General features: G+C 46.3%; 1 protein-coding gene across 1 annotated transcript; it reads left to right on the top strand.

The window, feature by feature from the left end:
- The first annotated feature begins 41 nt into the window (after positions 1-41).
- On the top strand, positions 42-18013 carry LOC6549150 (tyrosine-protein kinase Drl). Its single transcript, XM_001974243.3, has 4 exons — positions 42-527; positions 15139-16456; positions 16608-16904; positions 17045-18013. Exons 1-4 carry the CDS (start codon positions 422-424, stop codon positions 17154-17156), a joined length of 1833 nt encoding a protein of 610 aa, XP_001974279.1. The 5' UTR covers positions 42-421; the 3' UTR covers positions 17157-18013.
- The last annotated feature ends 848 nt before the right edge of the window (positions 18014-18861 follow it).

Here is an 18861-nt window from a genome sequence, read left to right on the forward strand (position 1 = left end):
GCTCGGCGTGGAAGCCATTCGCTTCGTGGCAAACTGTTTGTTTATCCAGTTGACAGTTTGTGGAAAATCGTCACGGTGAACGCATCAAACGGGAATCGAACGCGGAAGAACGGCGAGAAAAGCGAGGAAAAACGGGTGCAGAGACAGGACTGATTGGGAAATATGTGCGCCTGAGTTTCCCGGCCAGAAGGCAAAGTGCCAAATGCTCTGACAAATAATTCCTGTAATAATCAGCGCGATTGAAATCTACGCGACGCTCATAAAATTCAAATGCAGCGCAAAAAGTGAACAGCAGTGCAGCGGAAATTAAATTGTTTTAGCCAGTGCCAAAACGGAAATAGAAAATCGGAAGCAAAGCCGAACTACAGTTTAAACTCTCATTGCGACTAATCGAATCCGTTGGATTAACCGAGTCCGAAAGATGGCCCGCAACTTCCTCACAATCGGATTACTTTTGACCCTGATCGCCAGCGGTCAGGCTCATCTAAATATTTTCCTCAACTTGCATGAGGTGCTGCGTCTAATCGGTAAGTAATCGTGTTGATTTTCGCAACTCCAGTCGCCTTTTGGCTTTTCAATTAACTTGGCAATTATTTGCCACTTTGTGTGCGTCCGACTTTAAATCAGATTTGATTTATGCCAAGCCGGGATTTTCTCGTTTGGCTCTTGGGCAAACGAATTGCGACTTCCTGGGATTATTTACTCTTTTTACGTAAATAAAATATGCCTTTAATTGTTTCTGGCCTTAGAGCTTTGAACAGCATTTTCTCTTCTCGAATTGGCCAGCTTACTAAGAAAACGTTCTATTTGTCGAGCATATTTTCTGTACCATTGATTTAATTGTTTGGTAGACTTGTCTAGATAAATAGAAATGCTCAAACGATTTATTGTCCATGTTCTTATTTATAGATTAACGTTTAATTAAATTCGCTTGTGGAGTAGATTCGCTTTTGAACTGCGTTCTTTTGCTTTTACAAATAAGTTTTAAATTTCTTCCATAGGCAACATTCAAGAGAATTGTTTAAGTTGGTGAAAAGTAATTTTATTAAAATGTTAAATCTTCAAAAGTAAATAAGCAGCATTTCTAATTTTATTTACTCTCTTGCTGGTCTACAAGTGTACTTGTATTCATTTTCTTACATAAATGAATACTATTTAGATCTGCTTCTGCAATCCGAGAGACTGGATTTTTCCCTTATCAAAACAGATTTGTTTATATCCATCTAATAACCAGGTTTCCACTTGGGCAAGCTAATCGGCTTGGGATAGCTTGAGACCGATGTCCAAGTATCTTTAATCTACTTTTATATTTATTCTTCCCCAACCGCCCACCTCATCTGGTCCGACCCAAGCCGTTCTCCACCAGAAAGAAACAGAAACACACACAAATCCTGTCGAAGAGATTGCCAAGCTAATAAAAGTGGGGAAAATTGTTTTACAATGTGTCACAGGCCCAGACAAAGAATTTACAAGCCAGTGAATATAAAAAAATAAATCAGTAGCCCAAAAGGAAAGGGTGAAGCGGCCCAAGTTGGGCCACATCCATGTGGGATCATAAAACACATGCAAAGTGTTTGTTCGGTGAGCGGCAGAGGGGTGGGCAGTGTTTTCTGGGGATCGGGAGCTCCAGATAGGGAAAAATTATCAAAAATTATGTTGTAAAATTTACAACACTCGCGTGTTTGTGCCCGTGGCTGATTGATGGGCGTCAGGAGTTTCGGAGTGAGTCCACAGATTGCATCGCGTCACTTGTGAATAACTGGGTAAATATTTGAGCTGCAGTGCCGGGCTGCTAATCAGGCGCTAATCTAGCCGGTTATCACCGTCTGCCACTCGTCGTAATTCATGTTTGATTGCAGTTCTGGCCGCAGAGTCCTGGCTGCTCGGCTACTCACCTCGCTATCAGTTAAAAGCGCCAGCAGACAATCAATCAAAGGCGATACGGCAAGTGGGTGGGATGGTTTGGCATGGTGTGGTGTGGGATGGATGGCCAGTTGAGGCTTTCCACTTGACATGGCCCCGGGAAATTTATTAGTTGTGTCAGCCGAGTGTCAAACGAAATCAGCATTAAAACCCATTAAGCGGTGGCCGCTATTCATTTTTCGCCCGACTCCTCCAATTGCACTTTCGCCGGAGGGTTTTGGTTTCGGTTTTGGTTTGGTTTTCGGGATTGGGTGGCGATACCCTCTCCAATTATTCAGCGCTGACAGCGGGTTGCATGCCTGACCTAGTTTTGGAACCTCCACTGTGTGTTCGCAACGCCCGGGTAGGTGTCACTCTTTTTTATTTTATTTTACCTTATTTTTTTAGCGGTCGCTTCAAAAGCCTTTGTGTGAGTGCACATCAATTAAATTGTCAACCCAGCAGCAGCAGAGTGAAGGAGAATCGCCCGAAGAAGAGCTCCATGCACTTCCATGCAGCTGCGGCATGGCATTCACTGTTCGTTAGGCTAACATCCATACCCATAGCACACATAACCATGCTCCGCCATGCCAACCCATGGCCCACCCACCTTTCCAGCCAGAAGTGCGCCCCAAATTGCTGTGCTCTATGCAAACCATGTCAGGTGTGGATCAGGCCGGGTGGTGGGGTCTTCTTGGTTCGGTGGCTCTGTGGCCCAGCTCGTTAGCGAAATGAGCGGATATGTAAAGTCGGTGCAGTTGATGGATTTTGCGGTTGCAATGAGTGACCAAAGGGGTTTGGGCGAAAGACAGCTCGAAAGTAGTCAGGTGTGGCTGTGGATAATCCAGGCAAACACGTATCTAAAGGGAATTGCTATTATTCCATCATAGGATACTGATCTCCTATGCCTTGTGGCACCTAATGCGCATAGCTAGAAAACCAATTAAATTCATTTACCCAGACCCTTCGTAATTTTGCTAATAACATCGACACTCTGAAAACTTTTCCCCCACACTTGGCTCAATGGGGCTTTTAACTTTGCGCAACTTTGTAGCCCTGCCAGCTGTCTGGGCAGATCCGTAATCCACGTAACCCATGGACGTTGCCAGTCACGTTTCGGGTCTGTCTATCAACACTTGCTAATCTCAACCCCATCTCTCTAAATGGTTTGACACTTTCAACTGGCGCGGGCCGAAAGATTCATCATCTCGAAATGAACATGATTTGCCGGCGAACAATGGAGTTTGTTGCCAACTCACGTTTGGCTAATAAAAGCAAGAGCATTTGCCCCGCCCAACAAAACATATTTCGGCAAGTAATGTGAACTCAATTAGGGCGCAGCGGCATCATCGCCATCATCGCCATCATCTGCATCCCAGGGCTCAGAAGTTGAAGCGAAATCTCTGGCGTGCGTGGCCAAAAATATTTCACCCTCGGAATAATTAATGCTGCAGTTGGAACCGAAGGCATTAGATTTGCCAGAGCGTGCGGCATGTGTTGCCAACTTGCCCCGACAACACAAACAAGCGGTTGCCCCTGCCCCTGCCTCCTGCCTCCTGCCACCTGCCACCTGGCTCCTGTCTCCTGTCTACACCGGGAACAACACTTATGTAGTACAGGAAGTACAAATACTCATTACACATGTGACTTAGAATCACTCTTAAATGCAACAAGTACCCCACGGCAGCTTCCTGGTTAAATGGGCTTTAAATACACTTTTTTCCTCGGTGTACCGATCCATCCCGTTGCCAGGTTGTTATGTCTGGCTTCATGCTGAGTTAAACGCGTAATTGGCAAATGAACAACGCGCACAGAAACAGAAGGCAGAGATGTCGATGCAACAGTGACAAGGACGACGACATCAACTGCTGCTGCAACAGCAACTCAATTGCAGCAACTTCTGTGCCCACAGCATGTGCAACTTTTCGCTAGTCGGGCGGAATGATCTGTTGTCACTCGATATTATATAAATCATGCAGGGAAAATGTAATAACAACATGTTTGAATATGAAATAGTAATAGTAATTTGTGGGCACAATAGTGTTTTGCCTACGGTACACTTATAAATAATATATCTTTCACTTTCTGTGCCATTGAAACGTATAAAAGAAACTTTAAATTACGGGTTCGTTTTTCTGCGTGCACTCCACTCCCTCACCCCTCGGTTTTGCTAGTCATTGTCCCTCCTCTGGCCCTCACTTCAACCCCGTGTGTTGCATAATATTACTATGCAGCGTTAACAAAAAATCGGTTATGGTTAGGCGACCACGCCCACGTAATTGAAGCCACCACTCGCGCTTAATTAAATCACTAAATCATTGGCGGATGTTGTGTTTGTTTGTTTGTTGTTCAGGAGCCATTGAGGGTGACAATTAACAAATTATCATAAGCAACTTGTTGTTCATCACGCATTCGCACCTCCATGTGCACAAATGTAGATTTGCCAGTCAAAATGTTAAAGTTTTTGAACGCTAAAAGTGCAGCAAATATAACTAAGAGCTTGTGGGAATTTGCAATAAATGGAAGCTTTAAATGTTTTATGGCGCCTGTAGAGCAATTTTCAGTTTAAATGTAATCGGATTCACAAATAACCCTTTATAATCTTACATGTTTTAATGTAATTTACGATGCAAGCTTCATTTAGTAATTATATTTGATTTATTCCTCCATATATCGTGTATTATAACAGAAGCCTTTCGGGTACTTTTTAGTTTCATGGCATATACAAAGTTAAGCTAACAGTACCAGTACCAAAAAGCATTAAACATTATAAGTTACTATTTCAATTTTGGTGATGAATAATACTTAATACACGCAAGTGCTCACTTCCCTGTCAATCTCTATAAGATTGGTGCCATCAACTGCACCCAAAAAGGGCAAAAATAAAAAGCGAACCCGAATTAAACTATCTATAATTGCTTTGAAGCAGCCCATTTATCCGGCTTTCAATTAAACTAAATTTATTTAAATTAAAATCATATTTCACATTCCAATTTAGCAATGCCACAAATTCCCCAAAGTGCTTTCACATATCAACTCGATTTTCACCCCCTTAGAGAAAAATTGAGTTTCCTCAGTCATATCTAAAGTGCTTCAATGCTCGGTGCTCGGTGCTCGTCTGTCAGTCGGACCGGACTTGTTATCAAATTAATTTAATCAGTTTCAATTGTTTATGTTCTTTTGGACTTCTTGCTGGGGGATCTGCTTTCGGTTGCATTTTCTTTTTTCGGATTTTGCATGATTGGTGGTGGTCAGGCACGAAATGGGAGAGTTTTCCGTCGCCGCCCATTTTCCCGCACCCCTTGAATGAGGAAATGAAGAACAGAATGAGTTGCACAACTTCCAGTCGACTTGAGCGTTTTTCCCAATTTTCGGTTGGAGTTTATCATTTGGTTTTTATGATTTCTGCTTTTTTCCTCCGGCAATTATGCGCCTAGACAAATTGTTGCGTCCATTATGCGGCGGATTTAATGGCTTGCTTCGATGGCAAACACATGTGGGCGGTGGAAATACTTGATGGGCTTTCACAAGAACGAACTCCGATTGCGTGTGGGGATTAAATCAAAAGAAAGCCTCTTGTATTTATGCTAATCATTGGGAAAATGCCAAAATCATCTTACCCGCGCACGGCAAGCTAATCAAATAACCTTAGGGCCATCCGAATGCGAAAATTCTCCAGCCCGAGGGTAATTAAGCCGGAGTGAAATCACTTTCCCACAATCATGATGGGTGATTAGCAGGGGGTTGTCCGCTTTCATCCAGCAAATGCAGCGGATATGCTGCAAATAAAATGTCTAAATAAACAAAGGCCAATGCACGCGACCAAAAAGCAATTGTATCTAGTGGATACCTACGCACCCAACCCTCCAACCCTCCACCCCTTAAGTCCCAAGTGAGAAAAGTCGCACACAACAATGTCAATGGCGGAGGAGGGTCATTGGAAAGGTAGCAGCACAACCTTCCCAGCAGCCCAGCGTCGCTACTTAATGGACCAGAAATGCGTCGTGCAAACAGCAGCCGCACCGGGAGCACCAGTGGAATCACATCCCCCCCAGAATCACAGCTCGGTGTCCCTGACCCTCGTCCTGCCGGCGAACTGCGTATGCAAACAAACGGGCGCGGAGGGAGGACTTTCGCCCGGAAGCGAAATGCCGGGCCGGATGGCTCTGCCACTGAAAACTGAATGAGAAGCAGGCGGGCCCGGCACTTGAGCACGCCGTGGCTTCCATCCCTCCCTGCCTCGGAGTCAGCGTCTCAAAGCCAGTTCCAGCGGCTGGAAGCCACCCCTGGTGAGCCGGGGGACCTCCTCCCGCCGCCATTCAACCCTGCCTGCAACCCGCGTTGAGTGCTTTATTTGCAACCGCTGGTGGCAGGGGTGGATGTAGATATGGATGTGGATGTGGATGTGCCTGGCCAGGAGCCTTCGCCTGCAGGCGACTGCAGGCTGACATTACCGTTGATGACAGGGGCACAGTGGTGTAAATAGAGTAAATCAATGTAGCTATATTAAACTAGGATTGCCAATGTGTTTATGTAATGCCAAATACTTTGTATCTTAACGTTGAATATGCAGAGTAAGCTTTGTATTTATCCCACCTTTCGTACCACTGTTTCGTACACTACTTCCCATATTTTTATTGCTGCCGAATTCCGGCGGGCGCCTCGTCGTCCTCCCTTTCCCTTCACTGCCCACCACCCCGGGCCATCCTGACATGACTCTCGTAATGAGCCCGTAAATTATTTTTTATTATTTTGTATTTAATTTTTTCATTGCCCGCTTTTGTTCGTTGGCGCAACTCCTTTGCGTTCAGGAGGAGACCAACCGACAGGAAGCGGGAAAAAATGCCGGCGCGTGTGTGGCATCCATTTGATATGAGAATTGATTGTGGGAATCGAATGTGGTGGTTCTGCCGCATGGAAGGAGGGGTTCATTCAACGGCCAATCGATACTCAACGAGATGGAGCGGCACAATTCGGCGCTAAAGAGGCCTAAATGAAGCATATTACGGGTTTGTCAGGGAATCCATTAACCAAATGCTAATTACTTTCCGCACAATTATGTGCTTCGAGCTCCAAAAATCCATAAGCACATATTTACCCAATGCAGCTCATTGGAAAATTTCACACGCCCGCCCAGCCGAAGCTTCCATGGATGCAGTAGCTCCAGCTTCCCACGCGCAGGGAAAAGATAGCAAAAGGGGGGGACTCTCCCTTCATGAAAACACATCTGGCTGATTCTCTGCGTGTGTGTGTGTTCTGATAACATGGATGGCAATTAACCATTTTCTGGAGCTCTTAGGAGCCGAAAAAAGCGATATGCATGTGGGGTCCGTAATGAGTTTCTTTTGGGGGATAATCTACAGATTGGACTAACAGAGGGGGTCGTACTTATATTCCACTCTTCTAACCGAAAAATAATCTTCCTCAAACCGCAGATATTTGTAAATATGTGGGAAAAACTTGTCGCTCTTCACCAGAAAAGTGAATCCTTCACAGCTATTTGAAGGTGTGAAAAATGTGCTGCTTCATTAGGGAACTTTTAAACTGAATTGTGTGTACATTATACATTATTATTTCCATATAACACCAGTTGGGGCACGAATAAAACCATTTTATGCGCCAAGTGGAACACGTTTAGCAAAACTTTTGCAAGCAGCTTAAACTTCCGAACGTTTTTCTTCGGCATCATAAAAACAAAACTTTGCTCCAGAGTCGAGCTGAAACCAAGTCCCATAACTCACACAAACAAATTTCGAAACTGCTGTACGTTCGATTGCCCAAAATTTCAGTTTCATTTATTTGGATATTTTGAAGCAGTCCAGTCAACACCCTCGGACATGTGCCAATCGTTTCCCCCACAATTTCGCGCTAATCGAAATAAAGTCAGCATTATTTCTGACTTCCATGGGGCTTCCTGGCCTATATAATTTATGTCTGCAATTGACGACAGTGAGAGTTCCTGCTCCATCATCATCTGCGTTTGTAATTTTCCTGTCACGCCGATGCAAACTGCACATGGCACATGGAGATCCGGAGTGGAACAGAATCCTGATTATGCTGCGGTTTATTTTGAGTTTAATTAGGCGCTGAGCAGAGTATTTATAAAATCCATTTACTTATAGTAGAGGGTAGAACAGGGGGCACTGCGAGGGGTTTTTTGCCGATTCGCTCCACGGCGAATGCAATTCGCTCTGCGTTCTTCCGTGAATTAGTCGCGGTTATTATCAAGTCTGTTCCCCGATTCCCCAGCCGTCCATGATATGTGAGTGTTCCCAACTCGGGTTTGTTGTTGTTGGGTTCTCTTCGGTGTGGAGCGTGAAATGTCTGGTGGCTCGGGGGTGAGTGGCCATTGGCAACATTATCATTAACATATTTAAATGCGGCGTGAGCCAGGGGTGCTACCAATGAATAAATAAGTGAATGAGTGTATTCAAATGTAAATCTATTAAGTGAGCGGAAAAGCATGAGTAGCATGAGTTCTTCGAAGTCAATTTCACATGGTGGCAGCTTTGAGTTTCTAATTAAGATCATTCGAAATTTCAAGCAATTAGGTGTCATTTACACAATTTGCCAGCTAATATCGTTGATAGTAAGCAGAATTATGTATAAATGAAGTCCATAACACCTTGTTACCTATTGCACGCTTGCATTTTTCAGGTTCTTGTTTTCAGAGTACGTCTTATTATGCTTACCACTTACCCACTTAAACAAACATTTATTTAACGTCCTTCTAATTACTTAAAAACACCCGCATACAATTATCTCACCGCTAAGCTGTGTTAATTAAACAGATCTTAACATATGGATGTATTTTTTCTGCTTTCCACTTATCCACCGGACTTGATGAGCAAAGCAAACCGCCGAACAAAGTAGAGGGAAAAGCAGTCGGAAAAGCAGTGGGAAAAGCGGAGAAAAGCTTCTGATTCAGCTGCGTGTGTGGCAAAGTTTACACTTTTCGGTTGGATTTCCGTTTTATTTTTCTCCCTGCTGCATCGTCACGTTTACAAGATGATAGAGCCTTAACCACTTTTCAACGGCGACTGAAAACAAACCAGAACCCAAATATATATGTGTGTATGTATTTGCCTGACCCAAAAAACAGTCGAAACAAACAAAGCCGAAAAGTTTCCGAGGGGGTCACTCCAGCCACTTTTTTCGGTGCGGCTTTTTGGGGGTGGCATGGGTGACCATGTCCACTTCGGTGGCAGCAGCGCCTACGCCAGTGCAACAATGCTAATCTGCTCTTCCTGCCGCCTTCTGCTCTTTGTTCTGGCTTGTGGCCCGGGCAGCTGGTCCGCAACAAAAAGTCAATACTACTGGAGGTTCAAGAGCTCCGCACTCGGTCAGAGTCATAAATTACCGCATCCCTGGGGTGCTATTGAAAAATATGTGCGTTTCGCTCCCTGACGATCCGCCTCTGCCGTTCCCTCAACGATGCCCCGAGGACGAGGAGGCTCCTCCGGCGTTGGCCAAAAACCCGACTGCCTTGTCAAAATTGTTCATAAATTTTTGGGCTGAAATTTCAGCACAGGAAGTTGCTGTTTACTTAGCACACACACTGTGTCTTTTTGTCTTTTGACTGCGCAATGGGCCACCCATGGCGGATGAGACTGGATGCATATCCAAATCCACAGCACACATTAGGAGCTGACCCGAGCAGACCCAGCCAGCAAACCGCAGGGCATCCTCCAGCCAGGTGGTGGAGTTGGTGGAGGCGCTGCCACCTGTCCTCCCAGAGGAAACCCAGTCCAAGCCCCAAACCCCACCCAGGGCCAATCCTAAGCAGCCCATTTGCTTGTCCCTGTCTCGTGGTGGTCGGTCCACCGCCCTCGCTTTATGACTTACCATAAATTTTATGACAGTGCCTAGACGGCGATATACAGACGGATTCGGAGATCCCTCAACCAGAGGTGATAAAAATTTCATTACGTCACGCAATGCAGCTCGAGCAAAAAGGCTGGCAAGCACACTGAGAGAAATGCGGAGAAAGAGTGTTGCGATACGCTAACTTTTTATATAGTAATTAAGTCCTGAATAGTTGTTTACCTAACTTTATAGTGGAAGCCTCTTACAGAACAAATGAAACACAAAGAACATAGCCTTTTTCTCAGTGGACTCCCTGCGAAATTGATAAAAAACTTGGCACCAGTAGCAAGTTAATGGCAGAAATCCCAGCCGAGGGTGGAGCCCGGAGGCAGGACTGATGGATGTGGGTGGGTCTTGCCACATCAACTGGGTTCCCCGTTGTCTTGGCCAGGTGTCGGTTGCTATCGCTCGGATAATAATCACATTAACTTCTCCAGATAATCACATTAAATTTAAGAGCTCGCCCGTTAATGCTCCCTTTGATTTTTTATGAGTCAATAAGACTTCACTTCATTTCAGTTCACTTCACTCCCTATCACGCCTTTGATGGCCAGCCATCTACTAACCCAACATTTGTGGTTCTACTGTGCACCTGGCCAAGTGCTTTTCGAAGGACTTGCTCCTGAGTATCAGCCAAGTAGCTCGGGCATTAGATTAATTACCGATTAGTGGTGGAATAATTAAGCTGTTTAATTGCCCTGACCCAAATGGGTTTCAGTCAGGAAAGGACTTACAGGAGTGCTCTGGAAATCTCCGCGGTAGGACCTGACTTAAATAACCAGAAATCGTTGGGCGCCAGCTGTAAAAAAATAATAGTACAGTTTTCCAACATTAACTCAAGTTAATGTTCATAAAAATCATAATTTCTTGTTGTAAGGTTCGATTTATAGCAAAGAAGTTCATTGCAGTTTTGGCTTTCTATATATTATACCATTTTATTTATGGGGTTCCAGCATAAAATGTTCCATTAGCTCTTACTTGAAGGATAGTTCGAAACACATTTGAGGCCGTTTAAAGAGCACAAGGCAACCTAACCAGTTGGGATCGTTTCTCCTTTACATTTCCAGTTGAAGATCGAGAATCAAGTAACGAGGCTTACTCGTAAGAGATACATTCTTCTGCCCCAAGGCCAGGCGAACGCCATAAATGTAATGCGTTTCTATTATGGGCCTCGTCATAGAGATCCACCAACAGTTGGCAACATAATTTATGCACCTCAGCCCGCCTCCTGCGCGGAATTTATGGTCTTGACCAGGGGAGAGCATCCATATCCATCGCACCAGGCCGCGTCGAGGTGATAATGTTGGGGAAAACACACGAGTGGGGCTCGGCTTGAGAAGAGCTCCAGCATCGCGGTAGAAGGAGCAGAACCAGTATGCAGCGGTATCAGACCAGAACCCAAGATGAAAGACCAGAGACCAGAGACCAAGGCAAATAAATTGCAGCTGCTCGACCGGGGCGATGAAATACAAATAGAAATACTTGGCAGCTACTGGACGTTGGATGAAGTTGCCACAGAAATGGTCGGCGGGAGCAGGGGCGCAATCTGCCGGGGGCAGCACACCGACTGTCAGTCGCAGTCACTCCACATGTCCTTTGGCTTGTTTGTCTTACACTCTGACGCTCCGTGGATCGCAGCCGGGTGAAGTAAAGTTGTTTGGCCAGACGAGACTTGGCCAAATGTCGGGCCAACGCAGTCGAGCACGAATCATGACCATTTGGGCATAAAAATTACCTTCCTTGGCCGATTGCTCACTGGGAGAAACCAAAGTGAGATCGAGGCGCACTGAGGTATTAATTTATCCATTTGAAGCCAACAGTTTATTCAGTAAATCACCTTTATACATACAAACGTGTAGATAAATTTGTAAATTTAAGTACGAATTATTTTTTCAATACCATTTTTCCGTGTACTAAGTGTAAGTTCGTTTTCTCCGACTTTTCTTGACCTTTTATGGTTAGCTTGAGCTCAGACTCCCGACTCACCACTCGACTCGTCTCCGATTTAATCAGCCTCGCCGACCAACATATAATTTTGTGAATTGCAAGTTGCATGATAGGCACAACGGCCATGTAGTTATGCAGTTCCCAGGCCCAATGGGTACTCCCTTTGCTCCGACTGGAGGCCAGCAAATTGAATCCGCTTGGGCTGCGATGTACTTGCCTCTGGCTCAGATACGAGTGAAGTCCGGGCTTTCTGCGCTCGTATGCAGATTGAAATGGCAGAGCCCATTAGCCTTCGACACAAGCCTTTTCCTCCGAGGAAAACAGAGAGTTGGCCGGCGGTAATGACCCTAAATCAGCATCAACTTCTAGGCCAATGCCCAAACGAATGTCATCATCGGCCGCGGGTCCCCAGAAAGATGGAGCATCCCCCAGATGGTAATAAAAATGTCGTCTGACTTTCGACGGGGGTGTCCCCCTTGCTCTTTGGTCCCTCTGTCTGGGCTTAATGCACAACATATTCATGTGTCAAAAGACAATTTCGGATTTATGGCCTGCGAAATCCCCAGCCAGAATCCAGCGCATGACGCAATGTGGGCGAGCAACCAACAACGACAAAAAATATGTTAAGAAAGCATAAAATGATATCCAAACTACCCACTATGATCTGGTCTGGGCTTCAGTCTGGTCCTGGTTTGGAAATCTCGCTCATGTCTGTCTGCCTTGGGTTTGCATAAATTAGGATCTGGACGGGTTGCTGAAAGGAAAAGGAAGTCTAGGTGGGGGGAACATTCAGTTGGTGGCGCAAAAAATGGCTATTTTCTTTTTTTTCCTACCATATCTCCGCATGTGTGTGGAAGAGTTTTCCCTTTTTTGGTTGATGCGTTTGCTATGGCATTTTTAGGGTTGTAATTGAAATTAAATAGATGTCGTGCCATGAATTCAAATCGCCCTCGTTTGGCCTGCAAAATGTGGTTCTTAAAGATTTAGGGCTGTCAAATCATGCTTGGGGTATCTGTAGTACAGCTGAAATTTGAAGCAGGAAAACAGGACCTTGATCGAAAACTTAAATTCTCGCCCAGAAGTGCGGAAACTCCCAGCTAGATAGTAAAAAATAGTTCCACGCGGAACTGTTAGCTGAAATGCATTCATCCTTTTTGCGTCAGTCCAGCTGAAATGGCTGTACTTAAACCCAACTCTTGCCTTCCTTTTTGCACATCCCTTTATCAACACCCAGCGAGAAAAGCAATTGCTTTTCCTCCCCTTCAGACATATTTCCTGCACTTGGGTAACTATTTTCGCTCAGCTTGAAAGCTTTTACTTTTCTCCCAGCGCTGAATTTATGTGTCACTGGCACTGGAAGTACGAGCAGAAGTTTTGGGGCGCCGCCGCCCACCACTTTCCCCCGTGCTTTGCCCTGATTGATGTTGGCCAAATCGATTTTCCTTCGAGCCACCTGGCTTCGCAGCGCTCCCACATCCGCAGCATCGACTTCATTTGTTGGGCAATCAGCTCTAATTAGCACCAGACCAAGTTGAAATGCAAAACGCGTAGCGAGGGGAGCTCGAGGGGTTGTGGGCGATGGGTTGCTCAAAGTAAATTGCTATTACTTGCCTATAATTGTGTTCGAAGTCGAGCGGTGCGCGGCGGAAAAGTTTTACAGCTGCGGAATTTTAATTGTAATTGTTTTCAAAGTTGAATGCCAGAATGGGCGACTGATAGGAATTGACGGCCAAATAAAGATGCTCTTTAAAGGGATCGTCCACTTGGGCGTACATAAATTTGATAGTACAAATTGGTCTGAATGTTGTAAATAAGTCATTTTCGCGACTGTTTAAGACTATGCTTATAAGCCATTTAATGTGGCCTAAGTTCATAAATAAATGCTGCGGGTTTCGGGCTCCTTTCGCCGCATTTATATCCGCTCACATATCCACTTCTTTCTCTGTTTAATGAGCTGCACCTCACATGCCTTCGGCCCATTAACCCTTTGACCCCGCACCGCGGCGGCGCTGCAGTTATCACGAGCTCTCTATCTGGCTTAGCGGGGCTCATTATGCGACAGTTTCTCATATCTGCCCTTAGACCCCGACGCCCTGCCCTTCTCTGCCCCAACTCAGCTGAACTCAGCTCAGTTCAACTCAACTCAACGCAACTCACAGGGCTTACTAATTACATTTTCAGAGTGCAAACGAAGCGTGCGAGCGGCGAAGAGGGGTTTTTCCGGGGGTCGGGGGGTCCGGGGTTTGCCCCACTAATTAGTACGATATATATGTGTATGTGTTTATAATGCGGACCGCTTTATGCGCTCCTCTAATTCCCGGTGGCATGAATAGACCCAGGAATAAGTGGCATAAATTAAAATAAAATGTACAAGTATGAAATGTAACTGCGGCCGGGCCGCGACTGCGATAAAAATCTAAAATAAACACGCTGCAGCAGCAACATGCAACACACTCGCACACACACAGCAGCAGCATTAATTAAGCATGAACATTTAACCTGCCCACACGGCCACGCCCCCTCCATGCCACATCCGAAAGGGAGTCGCGTGTCTTGGCCAGGGGTCTGCCTCCCTTTTTATAATTTGATTGATTTATTGTGTATCCCACGGAGGCGCCTCCTCGCAGTTGCACAGGAAGGGGCATCTCACGATGTCTTTCCGCCGAGCGCACGGCTAATTTAATTAAAAATGCATTGTTGGACAGGTAACAGTTGCAGGTTGAGCACGACCTGTCAAAACTATCCGATCAATTTGCGGATAAGGGCAAGTGGAGGAGGGGTGTTGCAGGAACAGGTGCCAGCCGGAGCTCCTAAATAGGCCTCACTTTGGCTGGAAAATGTAGGGTTTTCCCTTGGGCGCGAGGGCTGTGCGTTCGTCCATCATCCCGTCGTTGTTAGCCAACTTATTTGTTGATTGTCCGCAGTAAAAAGGGTCCAAAAGCGGGCAGCGCAAAAAATAACAATCACTTTAGCTGCGCAGCATGCCATTTAACTCCTTCAATATGTCACTAAAGTGTCTCGAACGACAGATATTTTCCCAGTTCCGATCCAGCTGGAGGAAAATCAATTTTCCACGCCTCCGATGAGCAGAAGAAAACTGTTATCCCTTGTGATTGATTATGCAGTCGGGTCGAGTGACTGAGCGAAAAGTTTTCCCTCAACTCACTGGCCCACAAAAATATATCATTAATTTCGCTCCGACTGGGTGGGATTATCACTGGCGTGTGGGCTTAAATGATATGCAACAAGCATGCACATGAAGGAAAATCGCAGCATTGGATTCTGTATGCCAAGAACTGCTTACGTTCCAAATGATTATTATATTCAATGTGCTAATGGCAGTTTGATTGCCTGCTCAGCTACACCTTCCACCCATTTTTGCAAGTGTACTAATGTGTTTACCCCTTTTCCATCCATTTGCAGGAGTCTCGGCGGAGCTCTACTACGTGCGGGAGGGTGCCATTAACGACTACGCCCTGAACTTCGCCGTGCCCGTGCCGGCGAACATTAGTGACGTGACCTTCACGTGGCAGTCCCTGGTGGACCATCCGCTGCCATACAGCATCAATATCGCCACCTCGGACACGGAAGTGTTGCCGCGGCCCATTCTGAACATATCCCGGATCGGAGATGTGCCCATGGAGCCGCAGACGTGGGGCATTGCGCTCAAGTGCTCGGGCACCAGGAATGCCGAGGTCACGGTCACCATTAATGTGGAGGTGATCCTGGATCGGGCGACCAACAACAATACGAATCTGATCTTTAAGCGGAAGAAAATATGCCTGAGGGAGGAACAGGATAGTGCGCACGAGGAGTACGACGACGATGACTTGGACTTGCTGCAAACGGCGCGTAAGGGACACGGCGGAGATATACACTATGTGGATCGCAACGATGAGCATGTGGTCGCCAATGGACAGCAGGCGCCGGAGAAGCAGCGCCCCGTGGTCACAGAGTCGCCAGTGGGTCGTGGAAACGCGGGTGGATCAAAGCGGGACTTTGACCCGATGCTGCGCGAGAACTTGGTGCCCCCGGCCAGTGGCCTGGTTACCCTCATTGTGGGTGGCATCCTGGCCCTGGTGCTCGTTTCCACCCTCATCCTGATAGCCTACTGCGCCAAGGGTCCCTCCAAGCGACACCCCTCGAACGGAGTGCATCTGATCAAGACCTCCAGCTTCCAGAGACTGCCCACCATATCGTCGACTGCCCACAACTCGATCTACGTCTGCCCATCGACCATCACTCCCACATATGCCACACTGACGCGGCCCTTTCGCGAATATGAGCATGAGCCTGAGGAGTTCAACCGCCGTCTCCAAGAGCTGACAGTCCAAAAGTGCCGCGTCCGGCTCTCCTGCCTCGTCCAGGAGGGAAACTTTGGGCGCATCTATCGCGGCACTTATAACGACTGCCAGGAGGTACTGGTCAAGACTGTGGCTCAGCACGCCAGCCAGCTGCAAGTGAATCTCCTGCTCCAGGAGTCCATGATGCTGTACGAGGCCTCGCATCCGAATGTCCTCTCCGTTCTGGGCATCTCCATCGAGGACTATGCCACGCCCTTTGTGCTCTATGCCGCCACCGGAAGCGTGAGGAATCTGAAGAGCTTCCTGCAGGATCCGTCGTACGCCAGGAGCGTCACCACCATCCAGACGGTGCTCATGGGCTCACAACTGGCCATGGCCATGGAGCATCTGCACAACCACGGCGTCATCCACAAGGACATTGCGGCCAGGAACTGTGTGTAAGTATTCCTGAAATGGGGGTGCGAACAAGAAATAGGGGTTAATGTTGGGGGAAAATTACAGAAGAGCTAAGCTTCTATTAAAATTTAATTATAATCCAATAAATAGCAATATAAATTATACTTATTTTGCGCTCTTTTTCTCCCCCAGTATTGATGATCAGCTTCGTGTAAAGCTCACTGATAGTGCTCTGAGTCGCGATCTCTTCCCGGGTGACTACAATTCCCTGGGCGATGGCGAGTTCCGACCCATCAAGTGGCTGTCCTTGGAGGCCCTGCAAAAGTGCCATTACAACGAGGGAAGTGATGTCTGGTCCTTCGGCGTCCTCATGTGGGAGATGTGCACTCTGGGCAAACTGCCCTACGCCGAGATCGATCCCTATGAGATGGAGCACTATCTCAAGGACGGATACAGACTGGCCCAGCCCTTCAACTGTCCTGATGAGCTGTAAGTATTTTCTTCCACGCACTTAAGCATTCTATACTGACTAGCTAACTAACTGACTAGCTATGATTCAAATTATGTGATAAATGATATCATCATTTAACGATACTAATGCAATCTCTTTCAATCCTCGCCACTTTCAGCTTCACCATTATGGCTTATTGTTGGGCCTCCATGCCAACTGAGCGACCTTCGTTCAGCCAGCTGCAGATCTGCCTATCGGAGTTCCATACCCAGATCACCAGATATGTTTAACCAGCGGTGCTGAAGCATGCCAAGACCTGTAAATACAACAAGAGGCGCCGTCGCAAGATTTTCCAGCAGACAACGTCGTCCACTTTGTTCCCAAAGACATATTAAATGGTAGCGCCTAAATACTGGGGTTGTAGCAGCTCCCCAGGCATACAAGTAAATGTACGAACGACTTATGAGAAGATGTGGGTTAGATGGGATCCTTCTATCCACATAACTCCTCGATATACATTTAGTCAGTAAGGACATGTGACATTTCAATGCAAGAATTAGGATTATCTGGAAAACATAAACCCCCTGTTAAAAAACACACAAGTTCTCTAAAAAGGAAGAGCCAAGACCCAGTAAAATTGATGCTAGGAGACCCCTTGATGACTCCGCCAGGAAATGAAGTAAATAGCGAATATTGATATACAAATCGTAGCTAAAACAGATCCATTAAATCAGAAGCCCACAAAAACCAGTGCTAGCATAGGTCCCAAGAATTACATATGTCGTAGTTTAACAGAGAGCGTTGCACGTTTGCCATTATAATGGGATACCAATACGATAACGATAACGATAACGATACCGATACATATATCTACTTGTATGTACATGTATTCAAGTGTGTGTTTATGTCTAAGAACCGTAGTGCTAGTAAGAACTCGAAATATTTATCTAATGTTAGTGCACAGCCGACCCAGAACCCTTAACCCTAAGTTATCGCCCCTTGTAGTGCAGTCTCGAGTTGTAAGTTTTTGTGTAATATACTTAAGCAGTTCGCATTAGTTCTTAAGTTACTCTTATGGTTTTCTATGGCAGAGACACAAAAGAAAACGATTTCAATAAACGTCCGTGCATAATATTTAAAAACAAAACTAAATGCTGCCTCTTTTTTCGAGTGGCCAGGGGGAAATGGAACGAGCCACGCTCTGTGGTAAGTGGTAAGTAAGGCATTCTCATTGAGCCGGGCCACGCCCGTCACTTAGCCTAAAACAACGCACTCTAAGAGCAATGTGTTGTTTGGTTACCACCTACACCTGCCCCCAATCCCCAAGCCCCGAGTAAGTCCACCCAGACCAATCTCTTTGCAGCACAAAAGCATGTAATGCCAACTGCCTATTTGGGAGTAGGCACTGCTACTACCCTGCCGCTCACTACAGGTGTCGCTCGATAATGGCAGCTGTCTCGACATGCTCAACATTCTGTTAACTATTTATAAAGCCTTTCTTTACTGGAATTTTCAACTCTTTGTGACTTTGGTGTTGGCTTCTTGAATTATTTCTCAAAAATCAACGGATGTATTGTATGCATTAGCCATTAGTTGTCCCCAAAGTCCTCCTAGGGACTCTCCACTGTACGGACACAGGTAAGGTCCTTTCCCGCACACCTGCACGTGAGTTGTAGACGGACGAGTGGAAGGACCAGGTCATGGCATGCCTTTTGATTGCCATGCTGACACTACTTAGTTTTTGGCACGTCATGCTGGGGACATGATGTTGGCAGCGCTCTTTTTAATATGCCCGACACACCATCAACGAGGGAAGACTAGTTTGCTCCGCCTCCTCTCGGATCCTCCGGCTTGCATCCTTTGGAGCCGCTGCGAGTGGGCTGCTCGTTTGGCACGTGCCCACAGCCGGGGCATTTGGCTAAAGCCACCACGCAAATCGAAAGCTAATAAGTACGCGACCGTCAAGGACTCGCGTCCTCCACGAAAGTGGCTTAT

This window comes from Drosophila erecta, unplaced genomic scaffold (genome assembly GCF_003286155.1).
Source record: "Drosophila erecta strain 14021-0224.00,06,07 unplaced genomic scaffold, DereRS2 tig00000092-arrow-pilon, whole genome shotgun sequence".
Lineage (NCBI taxonomy): Eukaryota > Metazoa > Arthropoda > Insecta > Diptera > Drosophilidae > Drosophila > Drosophila erecta.

Excerpts from the sequence above, each read along its gene's own strand:
- LOC6549150 (XM_001974243.3), top strand. The coding sequence starts at position 422 with ATGGCCCGCAACTTCCTCACAATCGGATTACTTTTGACCCTGATCGCC. Across the intron at positions 528-15,138 it reads TGAGGTGCTGCGTCTAATCG|GAGTCTCGGCGGAGCTCTAC; the intron begins GTAAGTAATCGT and ends ATCCATTTGCAG. Across the intron at positions 16,457-16,607 it reads ATTGCGGCCAGGAACTGTGT|TATTGATGATCAGCTTCGTG; the intron begins GTAAGTATTCCT and ends TTTCTCCCCCAG.